Here is a 15,679-nt window from a genome sequence, read left to right on the forward strand (position 1 = left end):
AAGATAAAGCTGAAGAGTAGTTTTTCAGAGATTTTTAATCAAATGATACTGCTTGGATTAAAAATCTTTAAAAAGAGGGATTGTGGTCAAAATGGGGCATTCATAGTGGTTTGACAAATAAAGTAAATTATAGGAAACAACAAATTTATGCTGCAACTGTGTATATAAATTAGAATTCTTAACTGCAAGCAACAGAAACTGCCACTGTGAATCAAAAATATAAATTTGTTGGACTCCACCAATGTATAAAACCTCCTAGGAGAGTGGTAGCTTAGGTACGATTAGAGCAGGAGGACATAGGGTATAAGAAACTTAAGGAGCTAAGAAGCCCCATTGTTGGTTGGTTTCCTCATGTGAATGTTGAAGTCATCTAGGATGCTAGAATTAATTTAAATGGAGATCTTAAAAAACTATGATGGAATGTGCTAGTTTTCAGTAAATTAGGGTAGCGGTGATGTTTTCGAAGTTGATTAAAAAATAGCAGTGGTGTGAATATATAATCAAATGTCTAGCCTTCAAAATAACATTATTTTGTTTATTTAAAAAAATAGAAAGTAAAGATAGGATAAAGCTATGGAAGCTGTAGTAGGAAACTAGGATGTTTTCAAACATGAGGTGACATGAGGTTTGAGCCAATTAAGAGACATTCCTGAAAGACCTAAAGAGGAGGGAGTGTACTTGGAAAACTATTTTTTTAAGTAATAAAATTTTACTAAAAGCAAGGAGGTCAGGGATAGAGTGTAATATATTCAAGAAGCTGTAATAAAGTAGTATTGCTCAAATATTAAGAGGGACAAGGGATGAGTCTGCAGGACTGGCATGAGCAAGATAATGACAAATCTATTAGGCCATTCAAAATATCTTAATTATTCTCAAGGAAATTGATAACTGTAGAACAAATGGCTACATGAATATGTTAGACTGAGGCTCTGATGATGGGCTATAAAACTGGATACATTTAGAATATCTCTCTGTAAAAGATAATAAACAGCTAAGCTATTGTGATTGTAACTAGTAGGGATGGCTAGAAGATGACAAACCTGGGAGACATAACAATAGGACTTGGTGGCTACTGAGAATGGATGGCCAATGAGAGGAATACATTAGAGTAATTCCAGACATTTGGCTATGATATGCCACCAACTGAAAGATGGACATAAAGCATGTTTGGGAACAAAGGGTTAAGAAGAGGATGATAAAGAGCTGAGTGAAAAATTAATTTCAAAATTAACCTCAAAATTAATTTCAAAATTAACCTTGCTAAATTTGAAACTCTTGAGGGGATGTCCTACAATCAATTGTGAGATGCTTGAAGTAAATAGAGGATTGAAAGTCTTCAGGATATAGTGGCAAGTAAATCAATGAGAATGAATAAAAATACCTAAGCAAAGAGTTCAAGAGTGAGAATATCAGGCGAATAAGGACAGAGCTCTGGAAAATTTCACATCTAAGGATGAAGACTAATGACAGATACTTCCTGCTTTTAAGAGTGGAAATCTTCAGATTAGATGGTAATAGAGGAGAAAAGTGTAAAATTCCCTGACTTTCACTGTGGTCTTTTTAAATGCACACAATAACATCCATGTTAAAAATGAGTAACTAAGACAATCTATTTGCCTCAAATACATATCTAAACTTTTGTTTACAGAGACAAAGAGTAAGATATCAAGCTATAATGTTGTTGGGATTTTTGTTTGTTTTCACTGAATGACCTATTTTCAATTTTGGGCCTGTAACATATGCTTGCTTCAGCTCTGTGCTGTGTGAAATTGCTCTTTGAGACAGCTAAGTGTCCTGCCATATTGCATAATTGTAGGCATAAATTAATTTAGTATACCAAGTGAAGTCAGCTAAGATAAGGCATCTGGAAATGAGGCCATAAAGTTTGGCTCTTTCTTATTTCCTTTAAGATCCTCAGCTGTGCACATTTTTCTGTATTTAATATAAATAACTAGATTATCACATATTTTTCTGGTAGCCACTAGTAGACAATTTTCACAACCAAAAAAAAAAAAGATATTTAGGAAAGGTAGCTTATGGATTTGAAAAGAAAGAAAAAAATAAAAAGGGAAGGATGTTCTTCATAAATCAGTGTACCCGAAGGAGCTTCTCTGTTTTTTCTTTTTTTCCTTCAGTCAAATTTCTTTGTCCACCCACAAGACCGCACAGATGCAGAAATAACAGAATATGCCTACAGTCTGAGCAAATGTGCAATGGGATTGATGATTGTGGGGACAACTCAGATGAAGATCACTGTAGTGGTAAATCTGCTTAATGTAAAATAATTCAGTGATAGCTACAAGGTTCTCTGATGACTTGGGGCAAAGACAGTATTTAAAATATATCTTTTATGTGGATGTCTGAGGGAATTATTTTCAGACATTTGATCTTCTGACAAGGTATAAAAATATTCCACCAGCATTTCATTTACATTGTAGCTGTGCACCTTTATCCATAGTTCCCAATAACCATTTTATTTCAGAAAATATTAATCTTGGAAAAACAGCATAGAGATTTTAAAATATTCCTTCTTTAAAGGGTTAATTATTTGAAGAAAGGGAGCTTATATAGATTGTATGTATATGCAGTTCCTTTTTTCAAATTCTGAAGTTCAAAAAACTTCTCATACAAAAGACTCATGTATGTAGCAAAATCATTTGGAGGAAAAGCTTGATCTTACTACCCTTTAAAAAAATCCCACTTAGGATAAATATTTTTAAAATTTTCTGTAGAAATCAGTGTTACTTACTTGAAGTAAATACTTTCTCACATTCCTAAAATCCAAACATTTCAGAATGTTTGAAAATTTGGCCTTGAGAGCTTCAAGTAAAAGATTGTAAACCCGTGTTTGTCATAGTAGTTAGTAGAATTTTGGAGATGTTACATGCTCAGTAAGTGTGTTTTGATTCTGTGAAACACTAACCAGTTTTTAAATGACCCTATAGGTAAGCTTACATATAAAGCAAGGCCTTGTAAAAAGGATGAGTTTGCTTGTAGTAATAAAAAATGCATCCCTATGGATCTCCAGTGTGATAGACTTGATGACTGCGGAGATGGTTCAGATGAGCAAGGATGCAGAATAGGTGAGTTTGTTTTCTGTTAAGCAAAGTACTGAGATACACAAGTCTAACTTCTGCTTGTACATGACTCAGATTTTCTGGATGAAAATATTGCTCTTCAAAATATGCTTGACTGATGCCCTTTTTAAAAAAACCTTTGCCAAAATAACCTTAGAATACTACTTAATTTCAGAAAGTTTAAAGTGGACTTTTGTAATGAATGAGTTGATTTTGTAATGAATGAGTACCCTTATTAAAGCAGAAGTTGAGAAATCAATATTCAGATATAGAAATTGATGTCAGCAAGGTAATCTATATATTATAAAATATAAATTTAGTTTTTTTTAAATTTTATAAACAGTAATATTTGGTTGAATGATAGTAAAGGTCTTGATTTAATCAATGGTTAAAAAATGTTTTAATCTGTTGCTGAGTTATTCTTACAGAAGATGTGATTTTTTTTGTTGTTGTTAGAGTGCCAGGCTACTTGAGTTACTAGACCTTGATTGCCAATAATTTTGTGTTTAACTAATGCTTGGCATTTGATTTTTTCTATTAAAGAAAAACAGTTAAATTTATGATCCTAAATTCAGTTTGCATACAAAAGTCACACAATATTTCCTACTTTTGGATCTTTTCTTTTTTTTTCATTTATGCATCTAAATTGTTCCTCACTGATGGATGACACAGTCCCCAGCAGGATATAGCCACATGTATCTAAACCACGGTATCATTCCCCTGGCTTATTTTGACTAATTGCAAGATATTCAAACCAGTGGAGACAAATAATGGTTATAATTATAATAATTTAATTTCTCAATTTCTCAAAAATTTGATTTGTTTAAGTAACTTAGAGATATTATAATGTTATCCCTATAATAATGTCCTTCTCATTTATTTAAAAGAGAAGGCCTTCTAAAATGTTTTCCTGAATGAGAGCTAAAGCAATAAAATTGCAACTGCTGTCGTGGAAATTACAGGTAACCTTTTGTCTGTCCTAGAATGTTGCAGCTCATGACCAACCATTATGAGCACATTACACACTCAAATATTACTCTTCATATATATGTCCACCATAAAAAAGTGAAATTTAAATGGCTGACTTAGCCAACTTGCTTAACTAATTTAGCAGTACCCTTGATTGAGTTTACGAATATTAAGTTTAGGTTAGCAATAAATGCCTAAATTTCTAGGTAGCTTATAGGAAGTGCTTTGGCTCTCAGAGAAGGAAGTAGCACTTGTATATGGTACTGTAATAAAGATAGCCTGTCATTAGAATCATTGACTCTCGACTTACTTTTCGAAAGTATTATAACTTAACAACAGCGCTAAATATCAGCTGTTAGCAGCTTGGTCTGAACTGTATTTAATGTAAATGAGTTCACTCTTTATACTTCCATACATTTATAAGAAATGGGGGCTTATATGGAGAGAAGACTATAACCTTATACATTCAAAATGAGTCATCTATGGAATAATAAATACCATTTCAAATATTTTCAAAAAGTAAACTCCCACTTCAGGAATTAGAATTATATTAGTTTTGATCATATTTTTAAATCCCAGCTCCTACCGATTATACCTGTGAAGATAATGTGAATCCATGTGGAGATGATGCATATTGTAATCAAATAAAAACATCTGTTTTCTGTCGCTGTAAGCCTGGATTTCAGAGAAACATGAAAAACAGAAAATGTGAAGGTAGAGTACATTTCCTCAACAGCTTGCTCATAAATCTTTGGGTTATGAAAAGACTCCCAAGACTTCTAAATTGTGAGATCACAGGAGATTGATTTTCATCAAAATGGTGTGTATCTAGGGATACCATTTCACTTATGAGAGTGAAAGTCTCTCGGGTCAAGAGCTTGTTTGTTTGTGGAGCTAAGCTAACCACCACAGAGGCTACAAAGCCTTTTCTATAGCAAATTCAGGTCTGCAGGAAATTTCAATTCTATTGCTACAATACTGTTTTGAAATGCAAATAACAAAATTGCTGGTTCAGGGACTGTCGGAGAATTAGTCTTGCTTCATGAAAAAATATGTTTATGATGACCCATTGCTCTTGAGGGTGACATTTGCATCACTGAAATAGGTAATTCACATTTAGAGACTTATGGGCTTTTGTCCTAAAACCATGTTTTAAATACATCATAATGTGTCTTTAGAAATTCAGTCAAGATCTACATAAATCTGTCAACTTACTTGAGATCACTTAAAAATTGAATATGTAGGATAGCCAAAATCTTATAGTAAGTACATAAATATAACATACATCAGTGTTCTAACTATAGAACCATGAAATACAGACCCATATGCACTTTCTACAAGTTTCTCCAATACAACTGCTATTTGTATTCATATTCATATTTTTGCAAATAGAGCCAAACCTAAAACAACTAAGTCTGGCTTATCCAGGCTAAATTCAAGTCCTAAAATGCTGTTACCTACCAGCTTGCTTTTGTTATGTCTCTTTATGATATTTTTGGGTTAAGAAAAATGATTTTACTTTGTGTTAATTAAAATGGAATTATTTAAATGAAGTGATTCTACTCACCCAAAAGGGGAAAAAGTGTAGTCACGTCATGTTTTGTGTACATTTTGAGTTATATGCATCTTTAGATTATTCATGACATTTGGTTTTTCCATTACCATGAGACTGAAAGCTGACAACTTACATTTTCTGTGTTTTAGTTAGAAAATGAATTGTCTTTCAAAGGATGATATTTCTTTTTCCCAGGCACTTTCTATCAATTACATATAAGCACACACACATGCAATTCTTTCAAGATTTCAATTTCAATAACATTTATTTTCTAATGTTTATTTGTGAGTGGGGGTGTTTCCTGTATATTTGTACTAAATTTAGAAATTATATTCTTAAAATTTTCTTAATTTTTCATTATATTCCACAGGAAATATAACCTGCACACTACATTCTTTATTTTAAATTGCTATGAATCCACTTTTTTATATTAGTTTGTAGGACAAACAAGTAACTTTTGAACTCTAATAAAATGTTCATCTATATTTAATAAATAAAGTTTTGATATTAAAAAGAGTAGTTCTATCTCAGTGACAAAGAAGGGTAAGACAATTTGGATTCTATATTCTAAAAATTTAAATTTCTTTATGCCCTTCACTTATGTATCTGAAAAAAAATGAAGAAGAAATTTCTATTTGATGTGAAAGCCCAAACACTTCAATTAGTATATCTAAAGGGAAAAAAGTAAAGGGGAATGGTGGAAGAAAAGTAGAAGGGGATTAACAGTTACTGAGTGCCAGGTACTGTTTTGGGTACTGGGCACGTGTGGAATTCCTCCATCCTCTTCAAAAGCTCATGATCCAGGCCTTCTAGAGATAAGGAGAAAAGGATGGTCCAGGCCAGTATGGTGACAAGTGAGAAAGCTGAGATTTTATCAAATCATGCAGATTTTGGCTTACTTGGATTTTGTACCAAAGGGAAACCATAGTGGCAAATAACTACCTGTTCAAAGCTACAGGTGCTAAACACATCAGAAATATTTGTTGTACTTGTAATAATTAAGTACTGACAAGATCCATTCTACTTCATTCCTGTAAAATGTTTACTAAAAACAATTAAATACACTTTGCTGTATCTCTTTACTCTATATTTCAATCAAATGCCAATATGTTGTCCTGAAAATGCTTATGTGTTCTTGGGCAAAGTATCACAGTGAAGTCAACAAAATCAGAAAACCTGAGTTTAAGCCTTGACATTGTTATTGACAAGTGTCTCTACCACTGAGACCTTAGAACGTGTTGTGTGCTATGCAAAAGATAGTTATTCTTACTGTGCTGATTCTTAAGTTCTCTAATTCAAGGGAAAGATTTATCTCACAAATTTATTAGGTGATTAGGGAGACTATAAGTAATAAAATGGGGCAGAGGAAATATTCTAGTTAAACACAAAAGAGAGGAAGATTAGATAATTCCCCAGAATTACCTGGCCTCAATCCTGGCTCTTCATAAACCCTTAAAATTAGTCATGTGCCAAGCTACAGAATACTGCCTGTGATTTATTTATTCATGCTAGTGATATAAAGGTATTTATATCATGCAGTTTTTTGCTTGCTTGTTTAGGCATGCAGTTTTTTGCTTGCTTGTTTAATTCACATAGCCTCAATACAGCCCTTCTTGTTACATAGTAGCTTCATAAATATGAGTCCAGAAGTGTGTTAAGAGATACACCCAAATCTTTGTTCTCTGCCAGTTATTGTGTGACATGTGGTAATAAAAAAGGAAGATAACATAATTTATGTCCTCAAAGGACTGAAATTCAAATGAAGATATGAATATGTAACCACATTCCTGAAATATAGGCAACGGTGTAAGAGAGAAACACCAGGAGAGCAAAGACTGGAGAAACTAAGGATGACTCATCACTTCCATATACTGTTGGAGACCAGGGAAGGCTTTGTTTCAGGTGGATCTTGAAAGATGAGTAGAAATTCTGTATAGAAAGGTGAGCAAGGGCATTATAAGATGAAGGAATAGCCCATGACATGTACAAAGGCGTGGAGGTAGGTCATCAGAAACAGGTTACAAGGAAACATCAAGACTGGTCCATTTGCATGAATGGAAATCTGTACAACAAACCCCCATGGCACAAATTTATCTAGGTAGCAAAGCTGCACTTCTATCCTTGAACTTTAAAGGTAAAAATAAATAAATAAATAAATTTTGAAAAAGCCCTGGGGAAGCTTGATATGAATGTTTCAATATTTTAGGTTGATTATTAAAGCAGTGTCAATTGATGAATTTTCTAGTACAAACATTGTGAATAATGATTATACCCCCCAAAAAATGTCACACAAGTTACAGATTAAAGATGTAAAAGGACAATAAAAATAGTAATAAGGTAAACAAAGAAAAATAATTTTGACTTTTTTGAAATGTGGAAAGAATAGGAATGCAAGTTGGGGGTATGATGATGCTATTTTGAGCTTTTCTTTTCTAGACCTCAATGAATGTTTGGTGTTTGGCACATGTTCCCATCAATGTATAAATGTGGAAGGATCATATAAATGTGTGTGTGACCAGAATTTTCAAGAAAGAAATAACACCTGCATAGCGAAAGGTAAGATTATAACCATTGCTGCAAATGCTGTTACAATTTTGTTATAAACATCTTATGGAGAAAACTGTTTTAAATTTCATTTCAGCAATGGCTTCGTTTCTGATAAAATAAAAATGTTTCTAATTACGATTAATTTGGCCAGTTGGTTAGTTATTATTAATGAATTTAATCTTTGCTAATTTATGGAAATGACTATGAAATACATGGTTACTATTAAAATGACATGTGTTCAAAACAATTTTTCAGAAGGGGTAAAAGTTTAAAAGCCACTGTGATAGAATGTAAAGTATCTCTCTTGATGATCTGCTCTAAGGGAATATGAGAAATAATTATAAACCTGGGATAAAAATAAAAGGTTAAACATTACCATTATAAGGAAAATGGAATTTCGAGTAAGGGTTTTAAGGGTTTTAAAGTTTTTAAGATCTTGCTTACAAATTTAGAACTCTTCAACTTGTCAAGATTATTTTTTAAAAAGATTAAATGATAGGCCAGCTGTGGTGGCTCTCGCCTGTAATTTCAGCACTTTGGGAGGCTGAGGTAGGTAGATCATGAGGTCTGGAGTTCAAGACCAGCCTGACCAATATGGTGAAACCCCATCTCTACTAAAAATACAAAAATTAGCCATGCGTGGTGGTGTGCACCTGTGGTCCCAGCTACTTAGGAGGCTGAGGCAGGAGAATTGCTTGAACCTAGGAGGTGGAGGTTGTAGTAAGCTGAGATTGTGCCACTGCACTCCAGCCTGGGCGACAGAGCAAGACTCCATCTCAAAAAAAGAAAAAGGAAAACAAAAAGATTAAATGATAAACTAGGGTTTGAAACTATAGGTATAGATTTTAATATTCATATGTTTTTGCTAAATAATATTGCAACTTCAATATTATTAGCTACAAGGTATGATCGGACATTATTATTATAATAAGATTGTTATTACAAGAAGAAAACAGGATGATATAATGGATCACCTGTGGGCTATAGCATTAGATATACTAGGATTTAAATCCCAGCACAGCACCTTTCATACTGTGTGACCTCAAGGAATTCACTAAAGTGTCTGAGCTTCAGTTCTTCATTTATGAAATGTGGATACTAATACCTGCTTTCCATAGTTGTAAGAAGTAGAGATAAACTGTGAAAGGCTTAACGTGGTGTCTGACACATAATAATCATGCCCTAAGTGAGAGCTATTAACGTTACAGAGCTCAAAGGCACCTCATGGGATATTATTATTATTATTATTGTGTATTTGCAGAACTATATATGCAATCAATCTTCTCTTTAGGGCTTCATTAATATTTTAATTGATATTTTAAGAATTTGCTTTAGGGTTTTTCTTGTTAGTATAAAAATGACATTAGTATTCTATTGTAGGTATCAAAAATTTAAGATAGAATGTTTCACTTAGCAGGATTCTAGATAATTTAGAGATTGTAGAATTTTAATGTAATAAATACTGATATCTTTTTATGCTAAAAGTTAATAAGCATTTAAAATATACAAATACAGTAAGAGGAAGATTCTTCATATCTTAATTTTTATTTCTTAGCCTAAAGTAATGATTTCTCAGGTGCATAAATTAAGTACTCAGAAACTTTTGAAGCTTAATGAGTATGCAACATAGTACCTGGATATTGACAATCAACACATTATAAGCTAGTATATTGTGATTTATCAAATAATAATCTCTCTTCAGAGAAAGGACATCTGTATATACCTAACTTCTAGCCATAAAGAAAGATTTGTACTAAAAAATCCTATATCAATAATTATTGTAAATGTTTATATAAGTGGGCATCAGAAATCATAAGTCATGAAGACTAAAAGATAATATAAAGTTGGTTGACTTTTGAGGAAAAACTGTATTAAGAATAAAAGTTCAAGATAATTAAAAGTACAATCATTGCTTTTAACATTAGTTGAAATTTACTTTATTTTTGTATTTTATTATAATAATCTCCAGGCTCTGAAGATCAAGTTCTCTACATTGCTAATGACACTGATATCCTGGGTTTTATATATCCATTCAACTACAGTGGCGATCATCAACAAATTTCTCATATTGAACATAATTCAAGAATAACAGGGATGGATGTATATTATCAAAGAGATATGATTATTTGGAGTACTCAGTTTAATCCAGGAGGAATTTTCTACAAAAGGATCCATGGCAGAGAAAAAAGGCAAGCAAACAGTGGCTTGATTGTAAGTAAATACCATTGTATTTTTGAACGTCCATACCTTTCCACTACCTACTTTTTAAACAAAATTCATCTATTATAATATCTAATCATAGTAACTAATTAATATATTCAATTATTCCCTCAATATCCTCCGTGTATAGAAATAAAGTATTTCTCTACTCCTTTGTTCTCATAGCTATACATGATTTATTTTAATTGCATGATTTCATGTTTTCACTTTAATGTATTTGACTTGTATATAATATAAGAATGCTAATAAATGTTACCTAACATCACCAGAACATCTTTTCATTTCATATGAAAAGATGCTTTACAATTATTATGAACATAAACTTTTTTATCATGAGATTGAGTAACATCAATTCATTTTGAAATTAGAAAGAAGTGTAATGCAGGGAAAATTGTTTCTCTTCTTACATTATCAGAAATATACTTCTACTCTAGGGTAGGGCATCAATTCAATAGTGTAACTAGTTCTTCTGACTCCTGATAACTATATTTCAGGAAATATCCAGAAAAGAGAAATATTGTGCAGTTGTTTATGATGGACATGTTGATAACATGGTTATTATTTTTGAGAAAACTAAACTGAAACATGTTTTTATTTATGGTTGTAGATTATCCCTTTTTGTTTTAGGACATGTCAAGTTATTGTGTGTTCTATATTTTTAAGTAACCTGGAAGGAAAATGACAGATAAATACTTATTTTTGTAGGGCCTGACTTATTCCTATACAACCAAAAAGTCAAGTGCTGTCCCAGCAGGATGTAATTGAAGCTTTGTATTTAACAGAAATCAGATATTCCTGTCTAGAAGTCTACACTACTTCTTCTACTAGCATCTACTATAAAGACTTGAACTACGTAATTCTATTTTATGCAAATCTGGAACATAGTTTAATTTTATCAACAGTAGATGAGTATATGCTGGTTTTAAAATAAGCTATTTTAGCTTTCAAATTCAGGTTTGGATTAAATTAGATGAAACCTATGAGTAAAAATCTACGCATATCAGAATTGTTCAATTCCATTTCTCTCAAACACAATGGCTACTATTAACTTTCTTTGGCTCTAAAACAGAAATCTGCTTGTTTTTTTTTTTTTTTTTTGAGACGGAGTTTCGCTCTTATTACCCAGGCTGGAGTGCAAATGGCGCGATCTCGGCTCACCGCAACCTCCGCCTCCTGGGTTCAAGCAATTCTCCTGCCTCAGCCTCCTGAGTAGCTGGAATTACAGGCACGCACCACCATGCCAGCTAATTTTTTGTATTTTTAGTAGAGACGGGGTTTCACCATGTTGACCAGGATGGTCTCGATCTCTTGACCTCGTGATCCACCCGCCTCGGCCTCCCAAAGTGCTGGGATTACAGGCGTGAGCCACTGCCCCTGGCCCAGAAATCTGCTTCTATGGTAAAAATATTGCTTCTATGGTAACATGGCATTGGTTGTTAACGAATGAATAAAGACTATATACTATCAAAGAGATGATTATTTGGAGTGATTATGATTACTGGCCAAGTTTGAACCCTGTTGTTTATTGGCCTCTTTGCTTCTTGGTACTCTCTATTTCAAGAGGTTCTAGTGAGGATTCAATTTGCATATTAGTATATTAACTATATACTAAAATTAATTGCGTATAATTATATGTAACTAATAACATACATTAGTTATCTGTATTTTATATATTAGTGTTTAACTTTCTGAGTACATAGGAAATACTATTTAGATGCTTGCTATTAACAGTAGAATGATGCTGCTGATGGTGTTGACATTAATAACGATAATTAGCAAAATGTTCTCTGCTTCATATTATCATGTGAAAAATTATTTGCAATGTTTACATATCTGCATTTTATAATTGCTAAACGTATACACATATTTAATTTTGATATAATTTTTCAGAGAAAAGTATTTGATTTTACTAAGTTTTGTGCTTTGGGGAAATTGATTGTCCTTTAGTTCAGGGGTCTCCAAAAACCCTGGGGCACAGACTGGCATAAGTCTGTGGCCTGTTAGGAACCTATCATCCCAGAAGGAGGTGCGCAGTTAGTAAGGGAGCATTACCATCTGAGCTCTGCCTCCTGGCAGATCAGTGGTGGCCTTAGATTTTCATAAGAGTGCAAACCCTATTGTGAACTGCACATGCAAGGGATCTAGATTGCAGCACTCCTTATGAGAATCTAATCCCCCCACCTCATTCATAGAAAAATTGTCTTTTATTAAAGTGGTCCCTGGTGCCAGAAAGGTTGGGGACTGCTGTTCTAGTGAACAGAATTCACAAAATTTATTGTAGATTAGAAGCTAAATTCAGTTAATGTTTGATAACTAGGTTTTTATTCTTATACACACAAATATATTTATGTATTTTATTCGAAAATTTATTTATATGTGTTTATTTTTACATATTTTATTGAACTTTATTAATGTGTTATAGAATCTTTCATATTCAGTGGCAAAGCTATTGATTAGACTTACTTGAATAGGATATAAAACTTTATTTACTCTTTTAATAATAGTGATAACTTGTGTTATATCATCCAGACTTCCTGTGTGTTGCTTCTGTTTTCATCTCTCTATTTAAATCTGCCATGACTAACAGCATTCACAAAGAAGAAAAATGGGTAACAGTAGGAGTGCATTCTCCTCTAAGAAGCCCGTCATAACTAACTAAATGCTGTAATTATAAGTTTGGAACCTCTGAGCCACGAGTTTTACCACTATAAGCCAAATTTCATAACAATTCTAACCAATACATTATTTTTAAAAATACTTTAGGGCTACACTGATAAATGCAACTATTTAACTTTGCTTCCTAAATCTTTTTGTGTTCCTGATATTTCAATATTATAAAGACAGACTAAATCTATTATTACCACCTTAATGAGTAATGTGAATTGTAGAGCAATTAACTTCAAAGATATATCACGTCTCTGAGTCTCAGCTTACTCATCTGAAAACAACTATAATATGGAAGTACACAATTTCTACAACCCCTTTGAGATAATAAATATATTTTATTTCCAAAAGATATATGGCATATTATATATCTATCCAATTATTATCTGGACAATTTGTGTTTATTCCTCTGAAATCTGTCTTATGTATTAATAATTGATTTTCTTTCTTATGAATTACTCTGCCATGTAAATACTTGTTCTTCTAAGAGTAACAGGCTAGTCATCCCTTAGTTTAATGAGCATGCAATCTAATTCATCTTCTAAGTTTTGACACAAGTATTAAATAATAGTGATTGAGACTTCCTCACCCCTTGAAAAATAAAACTCAAGATTTTTCCCTAGGCTTATTATGGCACATTGATTTCCATCTCTGAATCAATAGGTAAGGGAGAGAAAATACACAAATCAAGCTACGAATACATTAGTTGTAACTCCATTATCAGTGAATCAAATGGAGGAAGTTAGCCATGTGATAGCAGGATATTTTAAAAGCGTGGTCTCAGATACAAAATGTGTTCTAATAGCTCCATTTCCACAAAGAGTAGAAAACCTGTTGCCTCAAAAACTGGAAGAATATTATTCAGAAAACTCAATGTTAACTGAAGTCCATTCCAAAAAAAAGATAATTTTCCATATGATCCTGTTTCATTTTTGTGGAAATTGTGTGAAGGGAATACTTTTCTATAATCCATGAAAATGGTTAGAATACTAATAATTATTACAAATTAAAACTTCAAATGCAGAGTAAGTTGTTTATAATTAAAAATACTTACAATTTTCTAATCCCCTGGATAAAAATAATGGATTTTTTCCTTTAAGAAAATAGATTATTCAAAACTTAAAAGAGTGACATGATTTAATCTATACATAAGGCATAATGAGACTTGCTGATTTTAATTCCAGTACTCAGAACAGAATATAACAGCAACAATATGCAACAATTGTACCTGCTTTTAAGCAATGTATCATTTTTAGTATGAGATGCTATACAGAATAATATATGAGGGGAAGCACTATAAAATAGGTTCATGTTTGAAAAATGCAAATAACTTTAAAAGTTCAGATTAAATTTTTACCACTTAAAACCTAAATATTCCTAAGCAAAACAAACGTTCAGATTTATCTGATCTATTTGACTTTGAAAAGTAAATAGGAGACATCATTTTTGGTATATTCTCATTTTGTAAATAGAATGTTCGGGATAGACATGCTTATTATTTTACTAGTTAATAATCATATATTTTTCTCAAAAAGTTGATTGGGTCATTTGTTTTCCTGGAAAACTTTTAACAGAATATCTATTTAAGTTATTCTTGACAGGTTTCACTAGTTATAAACCTCATATCCAACATATGGATCTGTGTATATCAAACACACAAACACACAAAAGTGCATAGGTGTGCATATGCACTAACAAGTAAATGTGTGTGTGTGTTTACAAAACTTTTGGCAAACACTTTAAAGTCTTGTTTACAAGACTTTGGGTGCTGGTGAAAATTGATAGTCATCTGAGTTCATTCAAACCAGTCAACAACTACAATCATTTATTATGATTACGTGGAAAAAATCTAAAACTATCAGATTATTACATCATTACCATTTAGTGGTATTATTGTTGTTAATTGCACAAGACAGGCACTCAATAATACATATTGACTCAAGTAAATGATTCTGTAACAGTTATGATCTAGTCAAAATTTTACTAAACAGACGAAGAGATAGAAATTTGACACTTTGCTATAATGGATTTTTAGTTCCTTAATTAAATGATGTTTACCCATTAAAATATACTAATGATAATTATGAGAGTCTACAATTAACAATGCTGAGGAAATTATTAATCAAAATGCATCATTTTAGTGGGAACCAGCCAAAATTCATACAAAAAAGCTAATATAAAGCCTAATTTAAACTCATAAATAAATCAATACAGAAAATTCCAATTTTTAAAAATGTATTGAAGTAATTAAATAATGATCTATAAAAGAAAAATTCAGATATTTCAGGTCCCAAGATAAGATGAGCAAAGGCCAATTTGAAGAGAGGAGATTTGAGCTGAGACCTAAAAGATGAGAAAGAAGTAATGTTGTTATATACATGCATATGAGTCATGAGGGGACATGAATCATATATATACACACACACACACGTATACACACACACATATTTGTGTGTGTATATATATACATGTGCATTGTTGATTCCTGTCCTTCTGTCATAGCAATGACTTGAAGATTTTTATATTAAGCCTGTGGAAAATAGAGTAGTCATTAAATAAGATTACAGAAGCAGATCTGGGGAATATTTTGAGTTCATTTTGGGGCATACTAGTTTGAAGAGAGGTTTGAGCTAAGACCTAAAAAATG

At 32.2% G+C, this 15,679-nt stretch overlaps 1 protein-coding gene across 1 annotated transcript in view; it reads left to right on the forward strand.

The window, feature by feature from the left end:
* The window catches only part of LRP1B (LDL receptor related protein 1B), a 1,560,879-nt gene that overhangs the window by 1,441,248 nt on the left and 103,952 nt on the right, over positions 1–15,679 (forward strand). Inside the window, exons 74-78 of the mRNA XM_064382912.1 lie at positions 2,136–2,261; positions 2,946–3,083; positions 4,626–4,760; positions 8,038–8,157; positions 10,118–10,359. Of these exons, the coding sequence (XP_064238982.1) occupies positions 2,136–2,261; positions 2,946–3,083; positions 4,626–4,760; positions 8,038–8,157; positions 10,118–10,359 (761 nt within the window). The remainder of the gene's footprint in view (positions 1–2,135; positions 2,262–2,945; positions 3,084–4,625; positions 4,761–8,037; positions 8,158–10,117; positions 10,360–15,679) is intronic.

Source organism: Aotus nancymaae, unplaced genomic scaffold, assembly GCF_030222135.1.
Source record: "Aotus nancymaae isolate 86718 unplaced genomic scaffold, 86718_ANA_hifiasm-v0.15.2.pri h1tg000029l, whole genome shotgun sequence".
In the NCBI taxonomy this organism is placed as follows: Eukaryota; Metazoa; Chordata; class Mammalia; order Primates; family Aotidae; genus Aotus; species Aotus nancymaae.